The sequence below is a fragment of the Girardinichthys multiradiatus genome, chromosome 13, assembly GCF_021462225.1.
Source record: "Girardinichthys multiradiatus isolate DD_20200921_A chromosome 13, DD_fGirMul_XY1, whole genome shotgun sequence".
NCBI classification, from domain to species: Eukaryota; Metazoa; Chordata; class Actinopteri; order Cyprinodontiformes; family Goodeidae; genus Girardinichthys; species Girardinichthys multiradiatus.
Window position 1 is genome coordinate 29,221,621 of NC_061806.1, and position 20,081 is coordinate 29,241,701.

The 20,081-nt window shown below is 40.4% G+C and overlaps 1 protein-coding gene and 1 long non-coding RNA gene across 2 annotated transcripts in view; one reads left to right on the forward strand and one right to left on the reverse strand.

The window, feature by feature from the left end:
• Positions 1-2,767: 2,767 nt before the first annotated feature.
• Positions 2,768-4,133, forward strand: LOC124878984. The gene is made up of 4 exons (XR_007040923.1): positions 2,768-2,898; positions 3,156-3,285; positions 3,924-3,961; positions 4,048-4,133. It is a non-coding gene; the product is annotated as an uncharacterized LOC124878984 (long non-coding RNA).
• An 8,122-nt stretch (positions 4,134-12,255) lies between these two features.
• atp1a3a (ATPase Na+/K+ transporting subunit alpha 3a) overlaps positions 12,256-20,081 on the reverse strand; it is a 32,931-nt gene continuing 25,105 nt past the window's right edge. The window contains exons 14-24 of the mRNA XM_047383262.1: positions 18,527-18,702; positions 18,193-18,329; positions 17,893-18,043; positions 17,640-17,808; positions 17,316-17,470; positions 16,099-16,222; positions 15,107-15,252; positions 14,762-14,892; positions 14,161-14,262; positions 13,800-13,891; positions 12,256-13,602 (exon numbers count right to left, since the gene is read on the reverse strand). Coding sequence (XP_047239218.1) covers positions 13,574-13,602; positions 13,800-13,891; positions 14,161-14,262; positions 14,762-14,892; positions 15,107-15,252; positions 16,099-16,222; positions 17,316-17,470; positions 17,640-17,808; positions 17,893-18,043; positions 18,193-18,329; positions 18,527-18,702 — 1,412 coding nt within the window. The 3' untranslated portion in view covers positions 12,256-13,573. The remainder of the gene's footprint in view (positions 13,603-13,799; positions 13,892-14,160; positions 14,263-14,761; positions 14,893-15,106; positions 15,253-16,098; positions 16,223-17,315; positions 17,471-17,639; positions 17,809-17,892; positions 18,044-18,192; positions 18,330-18,526; positions 18,703-20,081) is intronic.

Here is a 20,081-nt window from a genome sequence, read left to right on the forward strand (position 1 = left end):
GAGGGGGTTAAAAGAAGGGGGTGTTTAAAGCTTGTGAATTAAACGCCGTGAGGCCCTCTGTCCTCGGCACGTGCACTGGGCCCGGAGAATAAAAGGAGCTGCGGCCCATCTGGCCTTCAGGAGGGAGGGAGAGGAAGGGGGTGGGGGTGGGGGGGCACAAGGAGGGAGGGAGGGAGACACAGTCCTGTGCTGTTCAGTGGACAAAACGTGGCGTCCGAGTTAATACAGCCACACATTCAGGACGTCTGACTCCAACTGGGGGTCAGCGAGGCTTAAAAATGCAGACTTGAACTGTAATTTGGTCTTAAGTAGGTGTGTGCTTTGATCCTGAAAGTGTCAGTGAGGCTAAAACAAAAGAAAAAAAAAGAAGAGACAGACGGGAGGAACAGTGAAAGAAGAAACAACATGAAAACTTTTAGGAATCAAATGTCTGCAGGTGACAATTCGTGTGCAAAAAGACTCACCTTAAATCTATACGGAGGATTTTTCCTCACATCCTCTTCCTACCACGCACTCAGCATCTTAGCTGTTTCCATGGCGACGGAGTTGAGACTGCAACCTGTGTGTGTGTTGTGGAAAAGGGAGGGGTGTCCATGTATGTGTGTGTGTGTGTTTTCTGTGTGTGTGTTTTCAGCAGCAGGTGATGAGGCTCGGCTCGCGGTGGACAGTGAGCTTCAGCGTCTGGGAAAGTGATTTCTCTTCTGTCTAATAAAACTTATATTAAGGTCACAGAAGAAAAAAAAAAAAAAACCTGAGACATCATTAAAGCAAAACAACCTTAGCTGGAAAAGAATGACCTGGATGAGTGTGGGAGGACGCACAGAGTCAACGGAAATAAAAACACAAACCCTTCAGTAAAAAATCAGGAGGTCTGATGGACATACCGATACTAGACCATAAAGCTGATCTTCTTCAGCTTAAAGTCCCATGGAGCAAAACATGTGTTCATCCCTTATCAACACTATCCAACTTTAACAAGCTTTTATGATCCTTTCAGGTCCAGTCCTGAAATCAGCCAAATTTAGACCTTCTCTGCATGTTCCATCAACATGCTAAAATCATGTGTAACCTGATGAATAAGCTCATATCTCATCACATTTAACATGATCTGTCTCAATGCAACTACTTGCAACCTGACAGGGATAAAATAGCCATAATTAAGTTTCATTCTCTGTCACACACTCACAGCAGCTCAGAAACCGAGAGAAGACTGAGAGGGACGGATGAAGCCAAAAGAACCACAGCTGCATCTTCGGATGCCACTGAAAAGGCTTTTTAAAATCTCAGTCTGAAAACTAGCAGTAAGGAAAGACAGAGGGATGACGGGGCAGCACTTCACAGCAGCAGGGCTTCACAACTGAAATTAGCTCTGTTTAACTCATGATTTCCTGCTGGGACAGATTAAACTCGTCTGAAATGGCACCATGCTCATGAATAATTGAGATCAAATGCTTTTGAAGGATGAGGCGACAAAAGCATTATCTGAATCTGCTGGGGTTTTTGTTGTTGTTGATTTTTTAAGTAAAAAACAGACTGAAATAAACTGTCATCTAACCATACTGGCTATAAATGTTATGAAGATATCCTTTTTCATTGTGCAGAGGCAAAAAGCTGCTCAGTTTTATTGAAATTCAACTATTATAGATCAAAATTAATAATAATCATCAAATATTTGCGCATCTAACTGATAATAGCTGAACTATTTTACAAGATTTCAGTCTTAAATTGAAAATAAGCAACATCCATCCTTCCATCGATCCATGTAAACCACTGGTCTTAATAAAACGAGAGTTAAAACTTGTGGTCTATTTTATGTTTTTTATGCACGAGGACTATGGGATGTTGGACTGAACCAGGACTGCTCCCAGACTCTGATCCTGTATGTAGTGTTTGGAAACTGAATCTCAAGGACAAGAGGGTACCTCAGGATCTTTAGTTTCCTCTGTGCAGATGATGCGGTTCTATTGGTCTCCTTAAACAAGTATCTTCATGACACAGTGGAGTGTTTTGCAGCAAAGTGAGAAGTCAGCAGGATGAGGATCAGCTCCTCTAAGTCTGAGGTCATGGTTTTCCTCCAGATAAAGGTGGATTTCTCCTTCCAGGTTTGATGTGAATTTGTGCCTCAAGGAGAAATTCAAGTATCTCTGTGTCTTTTTCACCAATAATGGCAAAATGGGGCAGGAGATGCATAAATGGATCAGGGCTCTGTCTTCATTAAGGAGGTAGTTGCTCTGCTATGGTGAAGAAGGAACTGATCTCTAAGGTGAAGCTCTTGATTTTCTGCTCCATCTATGTTCCATCATGGCCATGAGAGCTGCCTCTAATATTGTGTCTGGTCCTTCCCTCAGATAAGGTGAGGAGCTGCTGCTCCTCCACATCAAAAGGGGTATCCGTCCAGAATGCTTTATGGAGCTTTTCTGGACTCTGAGAGGAAACTGAGGTAGGCCGAGAAACTACTGAAAATAACTACCCTTCTCGGAATATACTGGAGGTCCCTGAAAGACCTTCTCCTTTTGCAGCAAAATCTTAGATCACTGGATGGATTCATGGGTAAAGTTTATTTAGACTTTGCTGTCTTTAGGTAAATAATTACCCAAATTCACTTTGTCTTTGGTTCATTTAAAGTTTTCTTCCTTTCATCAGAGGACAGAAAAGCATGTCAGACTGAAGCCTCTCGGCACCTCCTCCTCCCACTGCTCCTGATGGGTGGAAACTTTCCATCACGCAACCTTTTATGTTAAAAAGGAAATGAAAACCCCGAAAACCCCAAGAACACGCAGCCCTGAGCAGCGTCAACAAAACAAACAATTAAAATACAGATTAAAACCAGCGGGGCCACATGGGGGATGTGGGGCTCTGTATGAATGAGGATGGAGGTCGGAAGGTCCAGCACTTCAGGTACGGAACCCATCTGAATCTCTGCAATACATCAGAGCCAAGCTCTGCGTTTAGTAACTTCTCTTTTTGATAAACGTATTTATCTGCAGATATTATATGGTAAACACCGTGCACAATATGATCTAAAACAACTACATTTAATAAAACGTAATAATTTATTTGATGTAAATCCTTTAGAAAAAGTTCACACCTCAACCTGCTCTGATTTGAATAAGTTTGTAATTTCCGAGCAGATTTCCACTCATACGGTTTTACAGGAAAATGGTTTACAGCGGCGCCTGGTGGTCACATGGCCGAACTGCAGCAGCTTCAGTCAAAGACTGCAGGTTGCCTCATTCAGCTGCTGAATGCCTTGTTCCTCCTCTGCCTCAGCTTGGCTCTCATTAAGTAAAGCCATTTTTTTTCATTCCCTTGAACTGTATTATTATTGATCATTTGTATTATTTATTCCTTTTATCAGTACGTTAACTGAATTGTTGATGTGTAGATGACACCCAGACTGTTGACCCGAGGAGAGGGAAGAATTATTCGATTGTTGATGTTAATTAAAAACTTTAATTAAGATGCTTTTTGAGACAAGGACTTCTGGCTTTTTTTTTTTTTTTTTTTGATGTTCCAATGTAAGAAACTATTAGAAACAAAAATATTTATTGTAAGCACTTACATAGTAGTTAGGAAGGAGGAGAGATAAGTTTGGCAGAACTATACATTTTGGTGTCATCTGAATTACAATGAAAATTCACTTTGTATTTATGCAAGATGCGAGCAAGACGAGGGAGGTAGATTCTAAACAAAGCAACCCTTAGGACATAGCCTTGAGGTACACCGGATGTGACTGGAAATTGCTCGAACTGGAAAGATTTAGATATATTTTTAACCAGTTTAAGAGTGAGATTGAATTTCTAAAGGATTTTTAGCAAAAAACATGTAAATTATAGGTACAACACAAGTTGTTCAGGTTTCAATTATGTAAGTTATTAATCACCTGACGTCACAATTAAATCCTCTTTTTGTCCCCTTTAAAGGATATTTTATTAACTCTCCATAACAACTGTCCCCCCATGTGAATATGCAGAGTAGGAGGATCATTTTTCTGATAGATTGAAAAATTATGAATGCAGCTGAGACTTTTTCTTTGCTCTCCTGCAGACGGCTTCTTCAGTCGGGCTAATCCCTACATATTTGACCAATTGTGGATGTTTGAGCATTTTCACCTGAAGTGGGAGGGAACCGTGTTCTAGGCAGTGTTCAGTGAGTGAAACCTAAACCTGGATCTGTATTTATGTCACAAAGTTTCCTTAAACGGAGCAGCAGCAGCAGCAGTCAAGGTGTCTGAAAATCAGTCATACATGTGGTCGTCCAAGCTGCACAGGAACCGTTTGATAACCCTGCAGAGGTAACACAGGATGCTGGAGGAGGGGTGTGGGGGTTTGCACTGCAGAGAGATTGGCTTTGCACGGACGCCCCGTGACTTTAAGATCCTATTTGGTCCACTGGCTTAAAATCTAAAAAAAAAAAAAGGAGGAGGAAATCTTAGAAGTAAGGTGCTTTTGAGCAGATAAGTCAAGCTGGATGTGAATTTGTATTCTGAGCCACAGCCTGGTGAATTAGGGTTTCTTTTAACATCAAGGCTTCACACAATCACAAACAGTTGTTTCATCAAGTGCAATAAATTCTACTTTTGAAAGCTTTATTTGCTGAGGGCTTAGATGGAAATTAGAAGAGACAAATAAAAATGAATCATCAACGTAAAGCCTTAAACCTTCAGATGTTGTGCCTTTGTGTTAATAAATGAATATTTATCTGAAGTTTTATCTGTGTCCCGAACAGCTGCCTTCATTGCTATCAGGGTGTGGTGAAGATGAAGATCACACCTTCCTCATGGCAGAGGAGGGTAGAAGTGAAAATGATCTCTGGTCTCGTCCAGCACCTTTAATTAAACGGGACCTGAATGTGATGAGCTCAGCATTGCTAGATGCTTATCTTCTTGTTGGATTTAAAAACGTTTTCTCTAACTGCGGTAGCTCTGGTGAAATAGCAGCTCAGGACAGACAGGAGAATAAAACGCTCTAAGCCATAAATGTTTTTATTGTAGGAAAAGACAGTAACATTTCCCAAGAGGAGCAGAGTTTCAACCTGGGATTGTTTTACATATGAACTAAAGCTCTGCATTATATTGAATTACAGTCGTCTTGGTAACATCCATCTGTGCAATAAAGATTGCTTGGTGAGCTATCCTGTTTCAAATATCATTCATTCACGCTCTGCATGCAAATAATATAGTTTTCAGCCAGTTTGATGAAGTTTTCCCTCGATTTGATGCCGAAGATTTTAGAGACTGAGACGAGAAGCTCTCAGAAAGTGATCGGTGACGTTGATACGATGAAGAGAGAAGAGTGAGATATATATGGGTTAACTTTACAAAAGTCGCGTTTTCTTGTGTTTCTCTTAATGTTTTTGATGTTGAACTACAGACATTTACGGTATATTAAAATCTTCACTGAGCAAAGTGCACCGGAGTCAAACTCCTTTTTTGTGTGCACAAACTTATCAACAAAGGTGACTGATAATTGATCTAAATGTTCATTTTAAAATGGTCGGTGCATCTCCAGTAAACACAAATTCTGTAGTTTTTCAGACTTTTACAGCTCCGTTTCTGCAGCAGCAGCAGATTTCTAACACCTCGGCGATTAAAACGAAGTCTCAGCTCTCTGGTTCAGGATGTGACGTGTTGATGCTTCGTGCAGAAATATCACTTGGTTTCACAAATAAGGTGAACTGATGTGCAGCCTCACTTACAGAGCGAGGAAGAGACGCTCAGATGTAGCCACCGCATGCAACACTATTCATTATTAACACACTCAATATAGCTGCAGTGGACACACACACACACACACACTGCTCTTACTAACACAAACACACACTCGTACGGAGAGACAGAACCCCTCCAGGACCCTCCCCCTGACCCTGCGACCTGGACGCCATGGCAACCCTCTGACCCATCCTGCTGTTGCTGTGGTAACAACCTTGGAGCATGTCTGACCACTGCCCCCCCCCATCTAACACACACACACACACACACACACACCCTATAGCCCTGCAGCTGCCCCCTCCTCCTGCTCCACGCCGAGCCGAGCCAAACCGATCGATATTCTATCACACAGAACAGTGGAGCGAGAGAGAGGAGGCCACGGGCCAGCCAGATTACTGGGAGGGGGAGGCAGGGGGAGGTGTGTGTGTGTGTGTGTGTGTCAGAGGAAGCAAAAAAGGTTTTAGGGAAGGTAGAGTGTTGGGGAGGTGTGGAGAAAGGGGTTTTAGCGTGCGGGTGTAATCGGGTAGGAGATTGAGAGATGGTGTGTGTGTGTGTGTGTGTGTCATAATGAGTAGAGTGGAGCTGCAGCGCTACGAGGCATCTCCTCTCCTTTTTATATTCTAACAGATGTTTGCCGGTGGATCTGTGGCTGAGTGAGGGTTTGGATGAGGAGAATCCTTTCATTCGAGTGGATCGGACCTGACGCACACACGCAGAACCTAATGGTGGAAACAGTGGTTTAAACCACGTCTTATTTATTCACATTTCCCTTCCAAGTCGTCACACTTTCCTGTAATCGGTTAAAGTGATCTTGATGTTCTCCAGATTTTCTCTAAAGTTCTGATTCAGGCTCGGTCGGCTTTTCCTCGGTATCTTCAGTCCATTCCCTGTAACTGGCCAAGACTGGACTGTTAATTTTCTTTTACAAAACTGGACCAGAAGAGAACAAAAAACATGTCTCCGTTCTAAAGAGAGACTATCCAGCAGGTGAATATTATCAGAAAGTGGTGTCTTTAGGAAACAGGAAGAAATCCATCAAGATTTGATGTTTATTTTTATATTTCACTGATTCAGCCAAAGAAATGGGAGCAAATACTTTCCTCATAACAGGCTGTCAGTCCAACACAGGTTCAGTCAGCCTGGGGATCTAACAGAAACGAAGAAATAATCCCAAATATTATGAAATATTAGCCATTATGATTATTATCAATGCAAGCAACAGGATAACTAACTTTAAACTTTATAAGATCAACTTTATTTAGGAAATAATAGCAAAGATTAAAGTAATAGAAATAAGAAATTATTTGAGTTTCAAAAGTAAATAAAACAATTTAAATTACCAAGGTAGAAGTGTGATCTAACTAAACAAAACCACTGAGAATAAAACTGGAAAAGTAGTCGAATTTAAAACGTTTTAGAGTTTGTTTTGAACCTTTCTGCCCTCCTCCTCTGAACACCTGCATGGCCTAAACCTGCATGCAGAAAACAACCGCGACCAAATCATCACACATCAGCATTTTCTCTGCTTTCTCACAACTTCAACCACTCCAGACTTGCTCAAAAGGTCTGTTCAATGTCGGGCAGGATTTTAACCCTTTAAATACATGCAATTTTTAATCATGCCTTTTGGTTTCATCTGGTGGAACATGACAACAATATCCATTCTCACTACATAAAAAAACATATGCAATCAAATCAGTTTTATTCCTTATTGTTGACATAATCACCACCATAGCCCCGCCCCCTACCATTGATTTTATGGAAAATATGCAACTTTCTCTGAGTTTAAATTTTTTTTTGAATAAAGAGCAATTCTATAAGTAAACTGGGATTTAAAGATTTATAATCCCAAAAATGAATAAATGTTTGGTAGTTTTGAGCTGGTTTGCAGTGCTTAAAGAAAAACAGCTTAAAAGCATAAGTGATTTAATAGCAGCTTTAACGTGAATATTTTTGTCACAGGTATATGCATCACTAGCAGATAAAAGACAGACTTTTACTAAAACGAAGAGCTCGTTGCAAGAATTACAAAAACACCTGAAACTCTTCCACCACCAAGATGATAACTGGATGAAAATAGACAAAAAAAAACAACCCAAGCAGGAATCAGGGTTAAAATGTTTCATGAGGGCAGTAATACAAGCAGCACATCTCACTGGGAATATTATTTCCCATTTTAATCCAAAGACCTAAGAGATCTGGACAGTTGGTTGGGAAAGAACCTCACAATCTTTAAATCTGATGTTTTAGCTCCATTTCTGTGTCAGCTTTGGGTTTTTGAGGCACCTGTGTTGTCAGGGTTTTGTTTTGGGTGGGGGTGGGGGTGGGAGTGGGTTATGGACGGATCGTAGAAAGGAGACGCTGGGAGATGGGATCTACATTTATCTGTCATTTCCAACAGAGACGGACGTCGGGAAGACATTTTCAGCAAAAGCTTAAGTCAAAGATCATTATCAGAAGGAAAGTTCACATCACACAGGTGACCTTCTGTCCTGCTGCGGATGGTAAATGTGCTTAATAAGACATCCATCCTTCCATTATCTACACAGCATTATCCTTCACAGGACAGGAACGAGCTGACACGGGGGCAGGAAGGGATTTTTATCGCTTTTTTTAATTTTTTTTTTTATAGATGTTATCTTATATTTGTTTTAGTCTTATTAAAAACGTCTAATACCAGATTTACTTTCCACCTCTTGCAGCATAAGGCATGTTCCTGCAGTAAATATGTTATTAGCAACGTGAGGAACATCAGTTTGAGAGAAAACGGCAGAAACTATAAAGAGGTGACCCATTTCCCTGGGTTACGACGGTGTGTGTCAAGTGGGCAGCAGCGCTCATTTGCTCTGTGAGCCTTGTAATAGTATTCATGAGACATGAACACCAGTGCTCCCAGTCTGAGTGTGTGTGTGTTTGAACAGGGGTCAAGGAGAGATGTTTTCCTTTATAGAAATCTGAACGACTGCAGCTGCAGGTAACCCAGATGTTTGTGCATCTAAAATCTGAGATGAATTCCCACTGAATCCGAGATTTCGGCGCCTCATCAGTTAGTTGTCATCGTCTGATTCTCTACAGGCCGATGGAGCTTTCCGTCTCCATTTCCCTGAAGCGGAGCGGAGCTTCCTGCTGGAATACCCATGGTCTTCCTGGAAAAAGACAGTATGCGTCTGGACCATCGGTTCCTTCGCACATCTGCAGGTCAGCCACAGACTCGGATGTTCCCTCCATCCCATTAACATGAAAGCAGCGGAAGCAAAGAACTGTCCATCTGAGTAGAGCTCATGTCCACAGTCCTCCACTGTTTCTGTGCTTCCTTCTTGTCTCGGGTTATATTTCCGAATGCAGGAGCCGATTGGTGAACTGATCACAGTGACTTGATGGTTTTTACACACTGTACATCAAACATGGTCGGTACATAAGGAGATTTTGCTAAATATTTTTAAATTATTAGTAATTATCGACATTGAAAGACAGGTTTTAACTACTTAGACACGGAGGAAGATATTATTTGAGCTGCAGTTTGAACAAAGTGGTGAGGAATGATTTATCCTGGTTTGAAAATAGGGAAAATTGCTTTTATACCCAATCCTTAAACCTTCAGGTTTCTCACTGGAGGATCTTCAGATATGGACCCACAAAACACCAGTGGAAGAGACTCTTGAGCCCGACCAGCGGTTGAGTATAAAAACATTACCCAGAAGTCAGCTAAACAGGGAAATAATGACAACAATGGACAACATGTTGCTTTGATTTATTTGCAGGAACAATTTTTATCCCTTTAAACATATAGAAAATAAAATAATATTTCACCAATATAATTATAACTATTGAGCTTGATCTTCGGGAGAGGATCTTAAGAAAAGCCACACTTCCTGACTAATGATCCTCAGGGGGGGGTCCAGCACCAAACGTTAGGATCAATCTGGAAACTTTGTTTTCATCTTTCCAACAAATTATGACGCAAGATTGTTACCTAAAGGTTCAGATGAGTTCATCAATGGTTTTAATACTTTTTAGATTTGGACAACATTCCAGTGTTTCTGGAAATTCCTGCTGAGGATGTCCTGATCAGGTTCCCATTATCCAATCACAGCATTTTTAAATAATTGGTATCGAGAGTCTCTGATAAAACTCCTGACAGCTGTCGTTGATCTGATTTATGTGATTATTTTAGTCACAACCCCAGAGAACAAAAAAAAAAAACAACAAAAAACGACTGATTGGGACATCCCTAGTTTGGATTATCTATCATCTATTAACACAACTTTGCCTGTTCATGTGGTGTAGTTGTTAATATTTAGCTTCTGGAAAATACACCCAATAAGGCAAAGAAAACCTAACTTGTGTCTCTGATTCCTGCTGATTTTACTTGTAAAAAAGGTTTTTATATCCAGAAACACTGAAAGAAATCAGTCAATTGAAGATGAGGGAAGAAATTCGGTGTGACACAAATGTTTAGCGTACCTACAGCTTTAGTGTTTAATGAGTTATTATTACATTATCTGCATTCTCACATAAAACAACCATAATAAATGGTTGTTTAAGTTTTAATTTATCCTGATAAGTGATTCTGTTTGATTAAAATTACGCTGACACGAGAACGTATATTTATTTTAATATTCTAATATTATTATTTTATAATTCTTTTTTATTTAAATTTTTTTATGATCCTGCCTGTTTTCTGTGTAATTTTTATTTAATTGTGATGATCTTGTGACCACTTATCATCTCTGGGTTCTGGAACATTATTTAGTTTTGATTGTGGTTCCAACTTCTGAAGAGGTTCTTGTCTATGTTCCAGAGTTGTGCTTTTTCAGGTCCAGTCCAAATGCTGCAAAGGTTCAGGTCCCCTTAGCTGATCTCTGAGTTGTTCTAATCACGACTAGAGGGAGAAAGGTTGTGTTCAAAATAATATTCAGTGTGTTTAAAGTAAAAAAACTCAAAATCCTTGTAATAGTTTTTATTTCCAGACAGGCGAATGCATCGGGAACCCTCCACATTCTAATCCAAATAAGACATGAAGAAAATTTGATCCAATTTATTATCAGGTATGTTTGGCTGTTCATAAAAATACTTTTTAATATTTACAGAATAAACTGAAACATATTTAAAGATTTATCCTTCCTGTGTATCATTCGGCTAATATCTAGTTGTATAACCGCCGGTTCTGAGAACTGCATGAAGGCGACCCACTTTTAGCATCAGTGGACAGGTACTCCAGCTCAGGATGATTGGATTATGTTCCACAGTTCCTCTGTGTTCCTTGATGTTGTCCCCCTACAGGCTTTCTGTTAAACTGCTCGGAAACGTTGATCTTGTTGCTGACTCGCTGGTATGTTTGGGTCGTTATTCACAAACTTCAGAGACATTTCCCTTCAGCAGAAGGTAATATGACCTCTTTAAGTATTTAGATGCATTCAAACTGGACCCTAATCCTTGGTATGCAATAAACCGGCCCGACAGCACATGACACATCCCCTCACCATGATACCGTCGCCACCATGCTTCACAGTGTGAATTCAGGCTGAACTGTGTGCAGGCGTAAATGTTAATCGGTTTCTCTTTAGGGCGGTCAATATGCTGTTTAGTCCACGTTCTTCATGTTCTTCTCTCAGCTGCTTGCTTATCATGTATGTTGTGTTTGAAATAGTTAATAACAGTGACTGGTCTGGTTAATGTTGTTGAACTGCTAGTATTTTGATTTTTATTTCATAACCATTTGTTATACAAAGGAAAATAAACACAATGAATTGTCAGTGGCTAATAAAACCAGAGTAAAATGATTAGGGCTGCAACTAACAATTATTTTGCTAATCGATTAATCTGCTGACTAGTCTTTTGATTTACCGATTAAAAATCGGAGAGCAAAAGGTGAACCAAGTGAAGCTAAAGCTAGGCTACATGAAGAGTTCTGGATAGAACATATTTATAGAAAAAGGTTTTTCATCTTAAATGCAAAATGTATATACTGTTTGTACAGTTGTTGTTTATTTACTGCTCTGAATGGGTTGTTCTTAAGCAAATGGCATGCTAATTGTTTCAGCTCTAAAAATTATATTCTGATCACGATTCATATTAATTTAATGAGTTGGACTATTGTTTCCAAGATAAGATTCAGAAGGAAATTGATGATATTCAGTTTATTCTTCATTTTAGGAACAAGAACTCATTTAAGGTTTATTAGGTAGCCAAGGGTTAAATAAAACCCAAACAAGTGGGACCTTCAATATTTCTGAACTTTTTCAGGCCTCCTCCTCAATGCAGCTTAAGGTGAAGAGTTGAGGGTTTATTCCTGAGGAGCCAAAGGATTTTAACCAAAGTAAGCAGCTCGTCTATCTGTTTATTGAACATCTGGGTCCATTTTCCTGAAACTGTTAAATTCTTGCACCTTAATTCATTAGATGTGTTTTTTATTTAGGAACCATCTTCAGTCCTGACTTGTTTATGGTCCTTTTCTGGAGCCAGAAGGTTTCCACAGAATCAGGTTACCCTATTGGGACTTGATGAAACTCTACAGGGGAAGAACTTGACACTGCTGACACACATAAGAGTTGGTCACAGAATTTATTTCCATTTTCTGACATAACTCCACACAAAACAAAACTGGAGACCAAGCTGAAAAAGAGAGATCCTTCTGTTTTATTTCATTTTATTCTTTTTCCGTCTGCTGCTGTTTCAGAAGCTAAGGTACAAGGCCCTTATTCCATGTTTTCCACAGATTTAAAGAATGAAACTGGAGAGAAATCTCTTTTTCCTAGGACACAGAAAGATTGTTTTCTTTATTTTTAAAGTGGGAGGGAGGTCAGGTGATGGGGATGAGGGAGGTGACGGGGGGAGAACAGGAGTGAAATCGGGTTTAAGGGTCACGGAGGGACTCCACAGTTCACAGACAGAGAAAGACAAACTGGGACAAATCGACAGGTGGGGTGAGGAAGAGGGCTTCGGGGCTCGTACAGGTGTGAGAAGAGCAGGATACGGAGGGCCGGTGTGTTTTGCAATGTCTGAATGAAAACAAGCAGCTCTCAGACCCACTCCAAACTTTAAAAAAACCCACAATAAAAAACACAAGTCGCCTATTAGAAAACAACAGAACAACCCAGGGATGGGAGGAGGACAGGGAGGGAAGGAGTCTGAGGGGTGAGCTTTTTATACACCCTGCTAGGGGCGTGAGTGAGCGCTTCAGTTTACTGGTGAGACTGGTTCTTTCACAGATAGAGGAGGAGGAAGAGGAGGACAGCAGTGGAGTTCTGGCAGTGATTAAAGAGAAGGAGGAAAAGAGGGAAGAAGGGAGGAATGGCAGTGATTACAGAGCTGGATCTGGGCGATTTTACTCCAGGACGAAAATAAAAACAGGACATTTGCCCGCTTCGGATGTCGAGACAGGAGCCGCCATGGTTTTGGTGGAACAGTCAGGTTTTTGTCTTTATTCTTGGAATCGGATGTTTGTCGAGCTCCGAGCAGCGGTGAAATTCGAGCACGCTAACGATGAGCGGCTGCAGCCAGCGATGGAGAAACATCATCGGCACAAACAGTGTTTCTGGCAGATTAGTGCTGTCAGCTTTAGATAGAAAAACAGGGACAGAGGGACGGAGAGGATGGGGAGGGTTTATACAAGGCCGCTCCTCCCCCATCCTCACCCCTTCTGTTGTTGGTCCTCTCGTTGTCTTGGCAGTTGTATTTTTAGCTAGTTTAGAAATGAAGATGGGGAATGGAGAGGAGATGGGAGGAAGAGTAAACATCTTTTTCTTGTACATTTTAGATAAAATAAAAATGAGAGACAGATGAGCAGAAAGAGGAAAGAAGGGGAGAGAGGCTGGGATGAGTTCAGGGAGGGATGGGGTCGGAGCTTAATGATGTTTTCATTTAATAGTAAGTCTCTTTTTCCACCCAGCCTGCAGAGACAGAAGAGGAAAAAAGGAACAGAAGAAGAAGAAGCAGTTACTGACTGAAACGTCTAATTGAGTCTGATCAACTTTTAACGTTTCATAAGTTTAATGAATGAATTGAATCTCTTCTGGTCATGAATTATTAGAGTTATATGAATATAAACGCTGCAGGTCAATCTGTGCGTGTTTGAGCGGGAACATACCTCCAGGGTTTCGGCGAAGGATGAGTTTTCGGATCTCGTCGTAAACAAAGATGAGGAAACTGTACGGGAACGCACAGAACCACCAGCTGGGCCTGAGTGAGAACATGATTAAAGGTGAGAGCTGATCGGGCCTCGGAAAGGAAAAATACTGATGAGGCACAAAACAGCTAAAATAATAGTTTTAATAATCTTTACTGTTGTGTTACTGAACATAAAGCAGAGGAGAATTACTGGGACTGTAGAAACTGGATTTAAGGAGACAACCCTCTAGCATAATTTATTGTCCTTTAAACCCAGAGAACATATCATCATTCCACAGTGATGGTGAACCTTTAGAGATTGTCTGGTGAGTGTTTCTTACTTGAGAGGGTACATCCGTAGCGCCACGCCCATCCCCGGGCAGTAGGACAGGAAGGCGGCCAGAGCCGTTTCCTCAAACAGGCCAAATATCAAAATCTTATTCCTGAAAACAAATAAAGGAGATCAATTCAAGGCATTACAGGTCAGCCAGGTGAAATAAAATGTTAGAGGAAACTAAGCGTATGCAAGGGTAGCGAGGAAATCCAAAGGTGAAGGAAGGAACCCAGAGTTCAGTTAGAAAAAAAAAACATAGATTCATCTTGATTTTTAAACTCTGCAGGTTTACTCTGTAATCACATCTGCTGTCAGAGTTAAAGACCATAATTAGGTTATGAATGCTGTGACCAGAACAGTGCTCTGTATGTTGGCACATCTGGTTTCTTAGTGCCCCCATGTGGCCGCAGTGAGGAACTGCAAAGTATAAAAAGCTGCTTATTTCAGATTGTTCATCCAGATTTTTGACTTAAAGCTAAACTAAATAATGTTTTTTGTAATTTATCATCGATCTATTCAAACTATGATCATCTAAAGGTGCAGTGAAAATAAGAGATGTCTTTTTTAAAAACCTTTAACTGAACACTTTTAGATGATTTTATACTCACTTCATTCCCTGCTGGAACACAGAGTTGCGTCTGGTCTTGCAGATAATGACGTCTGCCCACTGAACCACCACGATGCTGACGAAGAACGCTGTGTGGCAGGTGAACTCCACTATCTTACGCTGTTCATAGGTCTGTGCAGAAAACAGAAGATGTTTCATCACATCAACCTTTTGCTCACTAAATTTACAGCTGTGACATGAACAGTTCCAGATGGATTTTTATTAATGCACACAGGAGAAGTTAACAGACATCATATTTTAAATAAATGGGTTTGGAATAACTGCCTTATAAGACAGAACAGGAGTCCAACAGGAGAACAGGAATAAGGCAGCAGGCGTTTCATACCCATTGCTGCCCATAGCTGTCCTCCAGGTCGTTGTTGGAGCGATCATCCCAGTTCAGCCGGATACCAACAAGCACAGAAGGCAGGAAACCATTTTCAGCCATGATAACAAAATAGGCAAAGAATCCACCAAGAGCTTGGATCATGCCTGCAGAAACAGAGTGTAGCATGCTAGTTAGCATAATTCTTGTCACCACTCTGTGGAAAGACGAGGCACTGCAGCCAAGTTTGACCAAATAAGCAATATTAAGAACTGATTAAAATCAATGCAATGTGATTTATTAACAAAAATGTGTAGAAAAACCTGTCACCTGTAAGGAGGTATTTGTCATTTTTGATGCACTCCCAGTTTAAATACAACTCATGTGTACTGGGATCAAGGGTACGGTATTTACAGTGTTCTACTGTGTCAGGATGGGGGTAAGTTAGTTTTAATGTGAAGTCACAGTCTTCTTTCTTTTCTTCACATTTAAAAATCAACTGACTTTCTGGGAAAGAAAGTTTGCTCTTTCAGTAAACTAGTGGTCAGATATTTACCAGCCATATCAGTCAGGAAGTAGGTCAAGTCGTCTGAAATTTAGTTTTTATCACCTGAATCTTCTTCAGAGGTCTTGCATAGTGCTGCATGAGGTTAAGTAATGTTATTATTGGGGTTCTGCAGTGGTATTTCAGTAGCAGTTATGTAAAAGCTGTATCTTTGGTGTACATGAGAGAGCTGCAGAAAGAGGTGCTCTTGCTGGACAATTATGTAAAAAGATTTAAAAAGAATCTGTGGTAGGCTGACTTAGCTGATGACCAAATAGAGAGAATGCTACCGAGCCAAATGCCACAGAAGGCTACGCCAAGGCGACGTATCTTCCTGTCATTAAAACCAAGGTCTCATTTTTCTGTTTGGTTTTAGTTAATAAGTTAAATGAGATTGTGGCACTTTCAGTCCATCTTCATGATGCTTCTTTAATTCTGATCACAGTCCCTAAGGTGTAAATGAACCCACCGATCTGTCCATAGGCAATACTGATGAGTCTCTCATTGACCAGTTTGTCCCTCAGTGGGTTCCTTGGCTGGCGCTTCATGATGTCACTTTCTGCTGCTTCATAGGCGAGAGAGATGGCAGGAACCTGAAACAGAAGAAACAGATGGGATTTGTAGTTTTTTAACCTACAGAATCAACATTATTGAAACATGATCACAAAACAGATTTAATTTACAGAAAGAAATGGTATACCTGAACCGTTTTTAGTGAGCAAGACTGCGATTATGCTAGTTCCTGCAGACCCCAACGAGCTCAACGGACTGACAGAAAACACGAGAACGACCTCAATTTGAAAATCGTCACCAAAAGGATTCAAAATCTTTTAAGAAAGTTATTTTAGGAAAACCTTTTGACGGTATTCCCAAACATTCCTACCCTCACATCAGTGTGAGGATAGGAAAGCCTTGTGTCTTGTCTCATGTGTCTGTACATGTACAAGAAAACAACTATAAAAACGTTGGGAACAAATACATAACTGAATATACCTTAAAAACCTGAAAAAAGTGATCAATTCACTGCTGAGAGGAGATGAAAAGCTGCCTGATGAAGAATTTTTAGTTGAGGTTCAGATATCAATTCAGGCGTTAATATAACCAACAAGATGTAGAATAGAGTGGTAAGTTGTCATATTTTGGTTTAGTTTTTTCTTTCTACGTGATCTAAAATAAAAAAGTAATTCAATTAACACAATTCAACAAAATGCTTTTATTTTTTAGGCGTGTTTCACCAAACTGTTCATCCATCTGTGTTTTCTTTACTCCTGAGAAAGAAAGATGAACATATCCAAAAAGGATGAATGTATATTTATTCCCACACTGCCACCTAGTGTCGGTTCTGTATTATTCTTCAGGTATCACTCATATCTATGAGTCAGCATTTATGTGTTGGCATCAAGATAAAAATGTTTTGCAGTTTGCATCCAGTTACACTAAAAGCTTCTCGGTGTAAAATCCTGGTGACTCGTTCATGGAATAACATTGTTTTAATGTTTGTTTACAGGTCAGATATTCTGACTCATCGTGTGCAAACATATTGTTTAACCCATCATCACCGTGTTTCTAAAAGCTGAATCTGTGAGGCCCATGTGTGAATTAAAAAGGGGGAGCTAACAGTGACTTCTGGACGTGAACATATCACAGGTTCAGAGTTCAGTTTCCTGACTGATATTTTGTTCTTACCATGTCGGTTCCCAGGTCGATGCAGAGGATAGTGATGGTACCCAGGGGCAGGGGGATGTTGACCAGGATGAAGAACAGGAATGGTGTGATCTCTGGGATGTTGCTTGTCAGAGTGTAAGCGATGGACTTCTTCAAGTTGTCAAAAATCAGGCGACCTGAAGACAAAAACATGATAAATAAGTATTTAGATTTGGACTAAAACATAAATGTTATTTATAGTATTAAAACTGGTTTAATTTGGACCCCATCTCTCTAAATGGATCTATTTACTGTGATGTTCTCTTGCTCCAGTCTCTCACACCTTCCTTGTTTTTAATCACGCACCTTCTTCCACTCCAGTGACAATGGAGGCAAAGTTGTCGTCCAGCAGGATCATGTCTGCTGCTTGTTTGGATACGTCAGAGCCAGAAATTCCCATGGCAACACCGATGTCGGCCTTCTTCAGGGCAGGGGAATCGTTCACACCATCTCCTGTCACAGCCACGATGGCTCCCTGAGGGAAAATCCCTCACAGTTTTATATTGGAACCGAAGTGTACAAAAGTGAACATTTTAAAATGTTTGCTGACTTTAGGTACCTGTCGCTGGCAGCCTTCTACAATAATGAGCTTCTGCTGAGGGGAGGTTCTAGCAAAGACAATCTCTGTGTGGTTCTTTAAAATATCGTCCATCTGTTCCTGATTCAGATCTTTAAGATCGGTGCCGTGGATCACACAGGCCTTGGCATCCCTGCAAAACACAACAGAGCATCTAAATCAACAGTTTGCTCCAAATAATAAACAAAGCTGTCATGAATCCAGTTTTTACAAACCTTCTATCAATTAACTAAATATCTCTCATGTTTGTCATCAATGGAAATAAGACCACATGCATCTCACCTGGGGTTAACCTGGCTGACAGGAATGTTCAGACGAGCAGCAATGTCTTCCACGGTTTCGTTGCCCTCGGAAATGATGCCGACACCCTTAGCTATGGCCTTGGCTGTGATTGGATGGTCACCAGTCACCATAATGACCTACAGAAGAAAAAGGGGAAAACACAAAAGCACAGCAACTCAAAGAATAGAAATATTCATGGAAGACAGCAGAGGATAAATAGAAGAATAGGCCCTGGTGTTTGACTCAAGATGTCAGATTACTTGATTTTATGAGGTTTTATTTCTCTTTAGATGTGCTTCTCTGATTTCAATGTCGGAACTGAAAAATTACCCACCTTGATGCCAGCTGAGCGGCATTTTCCCACAGCATCAGGCACGGCAGCGCGAGGAGGATCGATCATGGACATGAGGCCAACAAAGCACAGGTTGTCTGTCTGGAAGTTGACGTCATCCGTGTCAAACGCAAAACCTTTAGGATACTTGTCTTCCGACATGAACAGGTGGCAGAAACCTGGAAGAAAGAGGTCAGAAAGAGAGAAATGGCTTTAGTTATAGAGTGGGAAAATAAGTATTGAACACACTGACGTTATTCTCAGTAAATCTGTTTTCACTGGAACTATTGATATAACGAGCAACATTTTTGGCTGAGTTAAACCTGGTGGTTGCCTGGCGAACGTTCTAGATCCAGAAAGAACAATGTTGCTTTCATCAGTCAGCAAATTGTTGCTCCATTTTTCTTTAGGTCGGTCCATGTGTTCTTGGCAAACTGAAATCTCTTCAGTCCATGTTGCTTTTTTTAATAATAGGACGCCTTCTTATTGTTAAGGTGCTCCCAGATAACTGCACACCGTTCATTAGAAGATTAATGCACTTTAACCTCCATGCAGACCATCTGCTGCCTTTGTGCTGAAATAACAAACTATTATTTGAAATCCACTCTGCTATAATTTCTAATTAATTGCACAGAAGAGGCAGCATTCACATCATGACTGTTGGGATTGTTCATTTTATTTTATTCTTCTACGCCCAACAGTAAATTGTTTATCATGTAGAAATATATATAATATTTGACACAAACAGTGACTGATCTGATTTCTGGCAGCTGCTATTAGTTTTTCAATGAAAATACATAATAAACTCACCAATATAGCCTCTATTAATACTCACAGCAGACGAGAGGAGATGTCACTGCACAGCACACATGTTTAAGGCAGGACTGAGAACAGAACATCAGCCTAAAACAATGAAGTCCGGTGAGGTTTTGGAGCGTTGTTGTGCTGCTTTCATGTTACTTGGTAGACTTCAAATAACTACAGTAATCATTCTTTTTAAAAATGTCTTCATTCAATCTTCAGCAAGGCAATGATATCAAAAAGTCAAAATCCCACCTGAGCAATTCATGAGTCTAGCTCCTCCGTGCAGGAGACATGTTAAAGCTGCTCTTACAGGAAAAAAAAAGGTTCAATACTTATTTCCTGAGTTGTTTCCCTTTATTACACATAATTAATGGACTAATTATGTTTGATTTGTTTGGATTTTTACCAACATCTGGTTAAGATTTGGTGTCAACAAACCCATTAGAAATATTTACTGAGACACACAGATGTGTTCAATACTTATGTATAGACAGCAGAATTTACCGTATTTTCTCAAAAAATGACAGTGCGCCTTGTAATCCGGAGCGCCTTATATATGGATCAATTGGTTAATTGGTTGATCCATACTGGTTGTACACGGCGCTCTGTCAAAATGTTTCAGTACGACTGGTAAACTACAAAGCCGCACCGCCTGCAACATTACGACTACCGTAGTCAGGAGCGTCGCCGAAGTAATAGCGGTAAACACCTGTACTGTGCTTACTCCTAGTCCAACACCACTTGTGTGTGTATA